The 12,862-nt window shown below is 48.1% G+C and overlaps 1 protein-coding gene across 3 annotated transcripts in view; it reads right to left on the reverse strand.

Moving 5' to 3' along the window:
* Positions 1 to 9,590: 9,590 nt before the first annotated feature.
* Positions 9,591 to 12,862, reverse strand: part of Ckap2l (cytoskeleton associated protein 2-like) — a 29,019-nt gene continuing 25,747 nt past the window's right edge. Inside the window, exons 8-9 of one of the 3 annotated variants that reach the window (NM_181589.3) lie at positions 11,956 to 12,142; positions 9,591 to 10,644 (exon numbers count right to left, since the gene is read on the reverse strand). In NM_181589.3, the coding sequence (NP_853620.1) occupies positions 10,419 to 10,644; positions 11,956 to 12,142 (413 nt within the window). In that variant the 3' untranslated portion in view covers positions 9,591 to 10,418. The remainder of the gene's footprint in view (positions 10,645 to 11,955; positions 12,143 to 12,862) is intronic. The other 2 variants (XM_006500158.4, XM_030252067.1) reach the window with 2 other exon arrangements.

The raw sequence follows: 12,862 nt of genomic DNA on the forward strand, positions 1-12,862 counted from the left end.
GGGCACAGACACAGGCGCACACACAGCCCATGGGTGTCCCGTCCCTCCCCTCCTCCTCTGGCTCCCACTCCCCATGTGCTGTATCCCCTAATGTTCTGTGTCGCCTTCCCATATGGGTCTGAGGAAGGTTCATGGTGCTATCTTTGGAAGAGGGACATTGGAGCTGTTATGGGCTACAAGCCATCAACTCCACTAAAAAAGAGATGTTAAGTGCTATGTGGCAGGTGAGGAGGGGTAAACCAGAGAGGAGACGAGCGAGACTTCCCTAGCCTGTCTAGATCTAATTTGTCTCCATTTGTGCCCAACCATTTGATTTTCCCCAGCTTTGTCTAAGTGCCTCCTGACCTTGTCCTACAGTGCCCTCTGCTGGCTATTCTACTAAATGACAGTAACATGCTTTAGTGGAAGGATTGCCATCAATTCTGTTTCTGGGACTTGGCCTCTCTCTGGCACCTCAGTCCTCACCATGAACACTCTCCAGACATGCCATGCCTGACTGCTGGACTGGGCCTCATGCAGCTGTCATGGATGTCTGGGGTCAACGGAGAAGAAGCCTGAGAAGATGGGATTCTGGGTCAGTGACCTGATGGGTCTTGGGGAAAAAGAAAAGAAAACATTCCCTGTGGCATACTGAACAGAAAACCTGGGAGATTCCCACAGACCATTGAGGTTGAGAGTTACAGAGAAATATGGCAATCTTAGGCTCAGCTGGATCTGGGCAGAGACTTATAAAGCTTAAGGCGACTAGCATGTAGCCATCTGAGTGGTCCTTTGGCCTGGTCATGTCGGCTGGCAGGATCTCAGATTTTTACAGGTGAGGAGGTTGAAGTCTAGAGACAGGAAAACTGTCTGGAGCCAGCTCTCCAGTTTGAAAACAGGACTGGGAGGAGTCCAGGGCAGCGACTGTAGGGCTGGGCGCATGGGCCTAGTCCTCGCCTAGTCCTCTGCTGTGTTCAGCCATGGCTGCGCTGATCACTCTTTTGAGCCAGTCAGGTCACACCGAGGGAAGGCAGGAGCAGAGCCTGGGCAAAGTGGAGAGGTATACTATCTCTAAAGTTCCATACACGAGCTTGTCTAGCATGCATGAGGTCCTGGGTACTAGCCCAGCACTGAAAATAAAAACTATAGGATGTGCCCTGGTTATGAGGGACATCCTAGGATCCTATCACAGAGTGCTGAGGCAGGAGAATGGCAAGTTCTAAGCTAGCCTGGGCTACATAATGAAGATCCTGTTTCAAAGAAAATACCCCAAAGAAACAAAACAACCCATCAACCAGTCAACCAACCCCAAATACCCAAACTACTCGTATGCATCCTGTGGTTTTAAAAGAGGCAGCTTCTTTCCCGCAGGTGGATATGAGCCTCAGTCCCCAGAGGGTTTGGACACTGGCAGGACTGCCTGGCTTTTCCCCATCAAGGGGTCACCCTCAGGGAGCATGCTCAGGGGCACAGGAGGACCTGTTTTTGGATCAGACTTCTCTAGTGACCCCCATTGAAGCCTCTTGGGGGGGTCACACTCACCCTGCACCTCCCTTAGGCCTTCCCTCCTAACCCACAGACTCAGAAGCCTGTCCTCCCATGCAGGTGCACACACAGCCCATGGGTGTGCCCTCTCCATCCTTCCCCCTCTGGCTTCCAACTCCTCCTGCGCTGGGCAGGAATCTGTATTCATCATGTTTCACTCTGGCCAGAGGGTAGTCCAGGAGCTGGACCTGTGCTACATCATCAGGGGCAGCCTTCCACTGTGGCTTCCTCCAGACCCTCTTCTCCAGCCAGCTGGTGCACTCTGCAGACCTCCAAACCACCACCTACCTCACCTTCCTCACTTCGCACTCAGCTCGCTATTTCGAGCAGTCCCTGAGCTGGTAGCGAGTCTCTGCCTCGTCTCTCTAAGCAGCTCTGACTCTCTACCCAAGCGGGACTCACTGGTACTCTACCCGCTCAGGACTTTGCAAGGTCCTCAGGCCCATTAACCGACTTCTGGACACCGTGGGGTCGAAATCTTCCAGATGCTTGCTCCCGACTCTTAAAAGCAAACACAAGAACAAAAAGCAGGAGTTAGGACTGTGTAGAAAAGGTGCTACCATGGATGACACTCCTCCTCATGTCCTACCTTACCCTCTGCTTTAGAGTGCGATCCTGCTGTCTGGAAGCAATGCCTATAGTAAGGGAGGGAGCACAGCCCTCGCTTATCAAGCATCCAGTGGCTTCTGGGGACCGGGCAGGAGATGATTTGTAAGAGGCTGTGGCTGGTTTTCCTCTGGGAGACCCTAGGATACTTCTGGGTTAAGCCCAGGGAGGCAGGATGGTTGTGACCACACAGGGAAGGGTCCATGGGGACAATCCATGGGTGGCTTCCTGGAGTTTGTTGGTCCATCCCTGATTTTATCCTAAGATAGAAACCTAGGTTAAGGGTCTGGACTGCAAAGTAGATTTGGGGGTTTTCCCAGATGCCTGCTTCTCCCCACCATTCTCCCATACCCCAGATGTTCAGGAGGGGACTGATTATTGAGTATTCCCAGGGCTGCAAGGACATGCTGTGTCGCTTACACTGTCTTTGATGGGCAGTGGTAGAGAGCTCTTGGCAAGGCTGAGTTGCCCAGGACATTTGTTAGGCGTCATTACATACGGCAAGGGAAGGAAAGACAGGTCTCAGTGACAAGGGGAACAATGAAAGAAAGAAATTTGACCTCTTGACCTGGGGATTTTGAGGAAATGAAGCTGCCAGAGGCTTCCTTGCTCTGTGCACTCTGTGGGCTCCTTCTACAGCATATGTGGCCAAGCACTGTGGGGGGGGAGACTGCATATCTCAGAAGCCACGGGGGTTCATCTACATCCGTGTTCATCCCAACAGAAGCCTCATGACTTGCTTGTGGAGTAAGAATGGGCTAGCCTGGACCCTGCCTCCTGATTCCTCCCCTACAGTCAGAACGTGAGTGACTGGGATGAAGCAGTCTCTGCTTTTTGTAGCAGAGCTGGGAGGAGCCATGTCATTGTGGCTGAGAAGCTCTGTGGCTTGTGGCTACTATGGGGGAGAGCAGTAGTGACCCACACAGAGGCACTGGGAAATTCACAGAGACTCTTTGTTTCCAAGTACAGAAATACATAGTTATGTAGAAATACATACACCTATAAATTGCTTGTATCTTTATTTAATTCCCCTGTTTGATTTTGATTAGGGAATTATATTGATTGTTAAAATTATGGAGATAATGACATTGTTTATGAATTCCAATTCAGGTTAGTCTTGGGATTTTGCTTTCAAAATTAGGGACATTCGGGTCTTCAGCGCCACCACGGGATCTGCTCACCAGCTGACTGTTGGCGTCCTGTAAGCACCCTTTACAGATAGATAGCTGTTGGTTGGTCCATCATCCCAACCCATCTGCTGTGCTCTGCAGGAGAGGGTAGGACTTTTTCAATGGTTACTAAAAAGGACTCCTGAGTGGGAGTCTTTAGATGCCAGTGGCCAAGGAGGAGGACCTTTTGACCTTAGAGCTGAGACCCCTGCTGTCACGAGGGACCTTATTTCTGCTCTGACACTTGTGGGGCTTGCTTGCTATAATGTCCTGTCAGGTCCTCTTCTGCTGGGGGTGAGCAGATGGAGTGTGTGTATACCGTGCCCGAGCGTCTCCTGCTTGGCCTTGGGTTGGTGTAGAGCAGGAAGGAACTGTAAAGTAGCCCTGCTCGGGGTACCCAGGGCAGACTTAATCTTGAATCTGTGCTTTGCCTGTCTTTTCACAACTGACTCGGTCCTAGACATGGGCTGGCTAGACATGGTCCATCTCCTGCTCCAGACAGTTTTTAGAAAACTGAAAATGTATGGAAAAAAAAAAGCATTGAAAACTTTTTGTTGCTCTCCCCCCCTTTTGAGATAAGGTTTCTCTATGGAGCCCTGCGTGTCTTGGTACTTGCTTTGTAGACCAGGCTGGCTTCGAACTCATGGAGTCTGGCCTGCTTCTGCCCCCTAGAGATTGGGATTAAAGGCATGTACCACTGTAGTCTCCCCTCCCCCAGCCTGAAACCTGCTTGCTCAGGGGTGGAGCTTCCTGCTCATTCGTTCTGCCACGCCCACTGCTGGAACCTGCGGAGCCACACATGTGCACCTTTCTACTGGACGAGAGATTATTTGGCGGGAATCGGGTCCCCTCCCCCTTCCTTCATAACTAGTGTCGCAACAATAAAATTTGAGCCTTGATCAGAGTAACTGTCTTGGCTACATTCTTTTCTCTCGCCACCTAGCCCCTCTTCTCTTCCAGGTTTCCAAAATGCCTTTCCAGGCTAGAACCCAGGTTGTGGTCTGCTGGCCGGACACAACATACCACCACATCTGGCCACATTGAAAATTCTCAATGAACTGATTTGGGGCTCGAGAATTCACTCAGGGGCCAGTATAGCTGTTACCTTAGAAGGCATCTTTGGTGGCCATTGAACCTTTTGAAAATGTGTGTAACAAGAAGAAATGGAAATCTTCTAACCAGCCCTCCCAGGGTTACATCGTGTCTACATATGATTTTATTTCTAAATATGTCTTTTAAAAATAGCATTTCTTTGAACTTTGTGTTTCAAAATTTCTAAAGCCTGCCAGGCTGGATCGTCTTGCTAGGCTGGGTTGGATTGTCTCACTAACTGTCCTGTCATCCTGAGTCACTGTGGCAGATGATTCAGACGTGGCAAAACACACCAAAACTCATCTCGTAACTGGATTATTTTGATAGGAGCCTCACACGCAGCCCTGGAGCCTCAGAGTTCTGAGTCCTGACTTTAATTCTCTCCCACTGTTCAGTGTTTGTCTTAGTGGAGATGACTGTCATTATGTGGTGGCTCAGACTGACCTTGCCTATTGGAGGTGACAAAGTGGACCTTTGAAGGGACAGCTCTAACAATGCAGCTCTCCAGGTTCGCTCTCAGGAAGTATGAGCGTTTAGAACGAGGATAGCAGTTCCCTTTTCCTACTTCCTGTGTATCCCAGAAACACCCAGGGTTGGCACTGTTAAGGCCTCTCCTCAGAGTGCTTCTGGGCCCCAGAGTCTACAGGGTTACACTTTTCAGGCACAGCTCAGGTACCACCAGCATTGTGTCTTTGGACACAAATTCATCCCTGAGAGGGTAGCGATATTTCTTCAGCTATATTGTTTATACCTTAAGAACCACGCTTTTCTGGAAAGGTCCTGGAAACCACTGCAAAGCCAATATTATAAAACCTCACAGAATTTCCTTCCTGGGCAGAGGACAAAGGTATAAACCATCAAAATACCTGAGGGGCTCAGGGAGAGAGGAGAAAGGGGAGAGGAGGGGAACAGGAAGAAGAGGAGGAAAAGAGAGGAGAGGTGGCCAAAGGGCCTTTATACACTCTGCCCAGGCTCTCCTAAGGCATCCCTCTGACTCTCCTGCTATTCCTGTTCCCACTTAAGGCTTCAAGGCATCCTGCCTCGCTGGCTAGACTTCTGTGTTCTCAGCTCCTGACCATAGATGGCTCTTGTGGGGCCTTAAACATGTACTTGCGACAAGTCACCACTAGCTCCTCAGATCCTTGGGGGTCAGGCTGTTCGGCCCACCATCCTCGTCTCTAGTGCCTGCAGCATCCCGAGATTTTTACTGAATGAGGAGTTGCTCCTCTGGGTTGCCTTGGAGAACTGCAGGGGAAGGGGTGGAGGAACAAAGGATATGGAGTAAGGGAGGGGAGGTAGGAACAGGCTATGAAGGTTTGACTTAGGAATCTGCCCTCAGGAGCTTGTCTGGGGCAGGACAGGTTGGGACAGGGACCTCAACTTGAGTCATCTGCTGCAGGCTTTAGTTTTAACCCTGACGTTCCTCATTTATCTGTACTTTGGGGATGCATGGCGTCACTCCCAGGGATATGTGGCAGACACTGAAGTCACCTCTCCCACACATACATACAGTTTAAGTTCATAGATCTGACAGACATTGCCAAGCTTTCTTTGAGGATGAGTAAGGGCATGTGACCTTCTCTTCTTCCTTCCCATGGCTAGAGCTTGTTGTGACCGACTTTGGCCACCTCCATCAGGCTCCCAGACAGGAGGCAGAGCCCCAGAATGGGTGGACTGTGCTTGTTACCGTCTTAGTAACACACACTTTCACCTGTTACCGTCTTAGTAACACACACTTTCACCTGTTACCGTCTTAGTAACACACACTTTCACCTGTTACCGTCTTAGTAACACACACTTTCACCTGTTACCGTCTTAGTAACACACACTTTCACCTGTTACCGTCTTAGTAACACACACTTTCACCTGTTACCGTCTTAGTAACACACACTTTCACCTGTTACCGTCTTAGTAACACACACTTTCACCTGTTACCGTCTTAGTAACACACACTTTCACCTGTTACCGTCTTAGTAACACACACTTTCACCTGTTACCGTCTTAGTAACACACACTTTCACCTGTTACCGTCTTAGTAACACACACTTTCACCTGTTACCGTCTTAGTAACACACACTTTCACCTGTTACCGTCTTAGTAACACACACTTTCACCTGTTACCGTCTTAGTAACACACACTTTCACCTGTTACCGTCTTAGTAACACACACTTTCACCTGTTACCGTCTTAGTAACACACACTTTCACTGGGCCTGCTGATGTGAGAGCTGAGTTCCAGCAACCGAGCCAGTGCTTTAATTCTGGCCCCTTATTTCCAGCAGCAGGAAAAGTTGAGTGGCCTAACCACTGTACTTACAGAAGAAACGACAGCACTTCCTCTTTCAGTGACCCTCTTTCTACCCCATCCACTTTTGCGGTGTTTGTGTGTGTGCTCGTGTGTGCATGTGAAAGCGTGATATGCATAGATACGTGAAGGCCAGAGAACCTTAGGCATCCTGCGCTATCACTCTCTGCCTTTTAGACAGTCTCTGTGGCCACCAGCAAGTCCCAGGGATTCTGGTGTCTCTGCTCCACACAACTCTAGGGTTACAGGTGCACTTGTGACTCTCCTCAGCCTTTCTTTTCTGTAGGTGTTGGGGATCTGAAAGCAGGTTCTTGTATTTATGCAGCAAGTGTGTTCACACTGACTCGTCCTCTCAGCCCAGGTGGCTCTCACTTGCTAAACTAGGAATAGTTCAGACTTTCTCAGGTTTGCTATTTCCCGACCATCACTCTCTCGCTCCTCTGTGGTAGCTAAGTGTTGAAGGTTCTGGACCTGGAGCCAGATGGCTCAGAGGTAGATTCTACCTTGTCACTTAATGTCTGTCTTACTTTTCTTTTCTTTTCTTTTTTTTTAAAGTCCATTTGAAGAGGTGGAATACCCAAAGCCAAGGCATTTTTAAAAAAAGATTTTATTCATTATTTTATTTATTATATGTAAGTACACTGTAGCTGTCTTCAGACACACCAAAGGAGGGCATCAGATCTCATTATGGATGGCTATGAGCCATCATATGGTTGCTGGAACTTGAACTCAGGACCTTCAGAAGAGCAGTCAGTGAGTGCTCTTAACTGCTGAGCCATCTCTCCAGCCCCGTGTCTTACTTTTCTATTGATGTGACAAAACACCACTGACCAAGGCAACTCAATAAAAGGTTACAGTTTCAGTGGGTATGTCCATGACAGGAGCCATCAGGCAGCTACTAAACTGGAAGCAGTAGCTGAGAGCTCACATATAATCCACAGGCAGGAGTCAGAAAGACAGACAAACCGAGAATGGCATGGGTCTTTGAAACCTCAAAGCCCACCCCCAAAGACACACCTCTTCCAACAAGGCCACACCTCCTAATCCTTCCCAAACAGTTCCATCAACTGTGGAACAGACATTCAAATATATGAGCCTATGGTTTATTTTGCTATATTTTAAAGATTTATTTATTTTTATGTTTATGGTTGATTTACCTGTGTGTATGTGCCCACAGTGGCCAGAAGAGGGCATTGAACCTGGGTCCTCTGGAAAAGCAGTCAGTGCTCTTAACCCCTGCCATCACTCCAGCCCAGGCCTTTTATTCAAAACCATCACATTGTCAAACTGTTGTTTTCCTCTCTGTGTCACAGTTAGTGAGAGATATAGTGAGTGAATGTGTGGGGAGCAAGCACTGAGCCAGGTCCCTGTCCAGTGTGTGTGTGTGTGTGTGTGTGTGTGTGTGTGTGTGTGTGTGTGCGTGGTCTGTCTGTGTGTGTCAGACCAGCTCCATGCACAGCATTAGCCGTATTCATGCTACTGATATAATGTGATCTCATTTAAATTGTGCCAGAACCGTTTTCCAGAGGTTTTGCTTACACAGTAAATATGATGCCTAAGCTTAGACTTTGGATTTGCAGCTTACAGTTTCAGCAACTCCATCAGGATGTCTCTTTCCAAATGGGTGTGGGAAGGTATTCCATGGTTCTGACTGAGGCCTGACTCCCTCCTCCAGTCCATGTCCCTCGCCATGGTGATGCTAGGCTCTCGTTGTTCAGGTGTGGGTCACATAGACACTGACAGAAGAGTCCATTCCTCTTAAACCATTTAGATTGGGGGTGTGAAAGGCGACTGAGACAATGGAGCTCTTCTTGGAAGTAGCATGTTCTGAGTCTTTTCTAGTATGTGGACAACTGGGCAGCTTTCCTTGGCAGCAAGGACTTGGTAAGTGCATCTCCTCCTTGTCTTCTGGCTCAGTTGTTCTCTACAGCGATAGAGCAGTGGCATATACAATCTTAGCTTCCAAGAGTCACTCTAATAATTCCCTAAGAAGCCATTTATTAATCCCACGAGCTGCACAAGCCCACATTTCTGCCACAGTTGCCTGTAGACTCCCAGGTCTTTAAGGCTTGCCTCCTTTCTTCCTGCTCTCTCCCTGCCCTGCTATCAGGAAACATCCATTCAGTAATGAGAACTTTAATATCTAGCAAGTAGTTTGCTGCAGGCGTAGCATCATAACCGGAAGGCTCTATTCAGTTTGACCAGGCTTTGGAAACACTTCAATTAGTCCTCTGGAAATTAAACATTTTCAGATATTAACAGTTCAACCCATACTGAATTGTCAGTGTCGGGAAGGAATGGCCAGACATCTTACAAGGAACTGGTGATAAAGAGGGAAACTGCTTCGGCAGCAAATGATGGTTTTGAGAAGTAAAGCCAGTGCTAAATCAAGCGAAGTCCCAGGCCTGGGAAGGAGAGGGCCCAGACAAGTGTGCCATTCTAGCTGAGTCTGGCACTGTAGGCTCCACCTAAGGCCTGTGAGGACTGAAGCTGGAGCCTGAGGTCTGAGGCAAGTTCCTTCCTCGCTGGAGGGCCTGCCTTCAGACTCTAGCTTGCTGATTTTGATGCTTCTGCAAGCCTTGTGGTCACTAAGTAACTGTCTGAGCTGGCTGCCCGCATTCCTGTGTGCTGCTGGGGATGGATAGCTGTTCTCAGAGGCTTCTTCTCTGGCAGGAAGACTTTCTGGGTGAGGTTGGTGAATCTTGGTGGTATAGCCTGATCTTGAGAGGTGGACAGACAAATGCTGTTTCCCTTAGCAGAAAGTCCACCTCCTCGTGAGATCACGCCCGATCCTTTATCCAGGGTAATAATGCACCTCTTGGGGTTTCCCAGAGAAACCCCTATATGTCTTACTAAAGCCATCACCATGATAATAAAGAGAACAACAGGCAGAGATGAAGAGAATTCAGTGGTTTTTATTTTAGATATTACTTAGTACTTAGTAATCATAGGAACAAAGCTAAGGTTTAAAAATTGCCAACCAGGCTTTCCTATGTTACATTTACAAAACAACGCTGCTTTTCCTTTCCAGGAGCAGTTGTCCAAGGTGCAGAAAAGATCCCCTGCCATAGTCTCTGCGGTGCTCGTGGCCTCCTCAGGCTACCAGTCCTCTGGTAGGGAGAGGAATGGACGCAGCAGGCTCTGTCCCCATATTTGTCTTTACTCGAAGCATTTCTCAATAACAAGTGCAAAAGGAGGACTGTAAATAAAACCTGGGCTGCCACCTCAATTCTGGACTGTGCTTCACTAGAGGAAAGCCACCCAGAGAGGACAAGCGTCCCCCTCATCTTTAGGGTCACTGTGGTAGAAGCTGAAGGTCTCCACAAATACCTTCTGGGATCTGAGTGAAGATGTGGCTAGCCCAAACGTCTCTGTAATCTGTGGAGTTTGACTTTCCGCCTGGTGAGCTGGTGTCAAAAGTCAACCCTTTGTACTCTAGAAGCCTGCCCTCCAGGTAGTGTGGATGCTGAAAAACTATGCTATAAAACTTTTATAAAGTATATAACAAATACATGAACCAAAAGCCTTCTCATGGGGATATACAATCTGAGAGTAAACTCAATGCATTCCTTCTGAGACCAAAGAGTCTACCACCTGCATGGTGAGGTCTCAGCAAACATTTATTTCATGTCATCTTGACAAGGGCATTTATGTCTTGCAAGCTCTGAAAAAAACCTCACTTAAAGTTAAAAAAACAAAACAAAACCCACAAATATCAAAAGATCATGATTCAAGGACTTCAAAGCCCAGTGTCACAGGCAAAGCCTCATTTTCACGGAAGATGAAACACTCTGTTTTGTCCACTTCCAGTAGCTCATTAAGAGAAGCCACCACCACATCATGCTCCTGCAGCATTTCTGGGTAGCGAGCCACCGTGCGCTCGATCCTGGCTGAGCGCCTCACGGGAGTGATAAGCTTCATGTCTTGCACTTCTGGCATCCCGCATATTCTGAAAGAGACCGAAGGAGGAGGTGTTCAAAACCTTCTCGGCTCCAGGAACATCCTGCTCTTGTACTTTGTTTCTTATGCATAGCTGGTACTTCAGTGTGAGCCTACGCTGGCTTTCCCCTGGTGCTCAGGAAGCCCAGGATGGTGGTGTTAACATTACAAAGCTATGAATGAAGGTGAAGATGGTTTTGATGTGAAGTCAACTGCTTTACAGTTGCCATTTGTTTATCTTATAAATATTTACAGGCTGTGAGGAAACCGGGCCTAACACAGAGCTTGACTGCACTAATGACTTCTAAGATTCCTTCTTGTGTTGACTGTCAATTACTCAAAACCTATTAAGATGCCGCTCCAAACATGTATTGAAACAGGAACATCTGGACATCTATCTTCTTTGTAAAGTTGCCAATGCAACTAGGAACCTTTCCACAACTGACCTAAAATTCACAAAACCACTGGCCGCATGAGCTTATGGGAAACTAGCAGGCAGGTCAGCTGAAAAGCTTATAGGCCTGCACTTGGAGCCCGTGGAGGTGAGCTTGGGGCTGACTGACTGCTTTCATGTATCATGAGCTAACAACAGTAGGCAAATGAAGGCTAAGGGGTCAGGCTAGCTGTGCTTCCAGGTAGAGGAAGGCACAGAACTGCTGCCCTGGCTCTCCTGTGTATAGTCCTTCCAGAAGCATGAACAGGGGACAGAGATATTAAACTCACTTTTTGGAAACAATGCTGATCCACTGTCATACAGCCTTAAAATGACTGTAGTTCTGCTGAGAACAGAAGGCTCTGACTGTAACAGACTGTTGCCTCCTCCATGTTCTCCCAGGGCTGGTCACTGCCCTTTCCTTCTCTCCCACACTAATTTGGGAGATAGTACTACTCGGCTCCCCTCGGTGTCAGGCTGGTAGGACAAATGAGTGGAGAGGAGGTACTGCATGAAGGAGGGGTGTGGATCTGTGCCAACACAGCCTGACTGCAGCACTCCTTCACAGCAGTCTTAGGGCGGCAGGAAAGGGCAGTATACACACAGAAAAAGAAAGACCCTGCTCCGCTTTCCAGTTCTAACCTCTACTTACCCTCAGCCCCTTCCTGAGAGCCAGAGACCGTGATCTGGGCATTTCTGCCAATGGAGGCTGGATCCCAGATCTCCTCTCAGCACAGACCTTTTGCAGTCTGGAGAGCTCTGACACTAATCACTGACCTACCCTTTTCACCACACCTGAAGCAGAGGTCTCTAAACTGCTTCTCGGGATGTGTGGAAGAAACAGAACTCGACCAGAAACAGGTCAGAAGTCTGCTGGACTCTGCTTACCTAGGGATCGGAGCAACCTGTAATTTGATACCATGGTTATCCCACTCTGAAACAGGTATCCGCGGTGCTGCTGCTGCAATAGGCTCCATTTCTGTTAGAGATGGGCAAGGCTGCTCAGATTCCTCCTTGGCCAGCTCCTCTGCAGATGTGGTATTAGTTCCAGCAGCTGAGGTGTCAGAGGTTACTGCTGTGCACACAAGGCCAGGAAGGGAAGTAAGGGAAGCAATTTAACAGTTAAACTAAAAATCAATAAAGCAAGGCAATGTGGCCAGCGATTCCCAGTAACCCTCATGGACTCCACAGAGCAAAGAAAGAGGTGTGACTCCAGCCGGGGGTGGTGGCGCGCACCTTTAATCCTAGCACTCGGGAGGCAGAGGCAGGCGGATTTCTGAGTTCGAGGCCAGCCTGGTCTACAGAGTGAGTTCCAGGACAGCCAGGGCTACACAGAGAAACCCTGTCTCGAAAAAACAAAAAAAAAACAAAAAAAACAAAAACAAAAAAAAAAACCAAAAAAAAAAAGGTGTGACTCCAACTGCCATTTATATGGTTTTCTTCCTTGCTATAGTTTACAAAATAGCATTTTTTTTTATTCTTTGAAATTTCAAATATTGATAAAACACATATGATCATATCCATCCACCAATACTGCCCTCCAATTCCTCATCCCCCCACCCTCCTTCTTGCCAAGCCCTACTGCAATGGCCTATGACATCAGGTGCCCCACCAGGCAGCCTTCCTGACATCCTTCTGGGCATATTTGCCAATTGAAGATGGATCCTCAACCCCCTTACAGCACTGACCACATTCTCATCTCCTACTCTCAGGAGAGCGCTGAGAGACTAATCACTCTCCTTCTCCATGCCCTGGATCAATTTTCTTGTCATTATTAGAATTAATTTATTCAATC

This window comes from Mus musculus, chromosome 2 (genome assembly GCF_000001635.26).
Source record: "Mus musculus strain C57BL/6J chromosome 2, GRCm38.p6 C57BL/6J".
Classification (NCBI taxonomy): domain Eukaryota; kingdom Metazoa; phylum Chordata; class Mammalia; order Rodentia; family Muridae; genus Mus; species Mus musculus.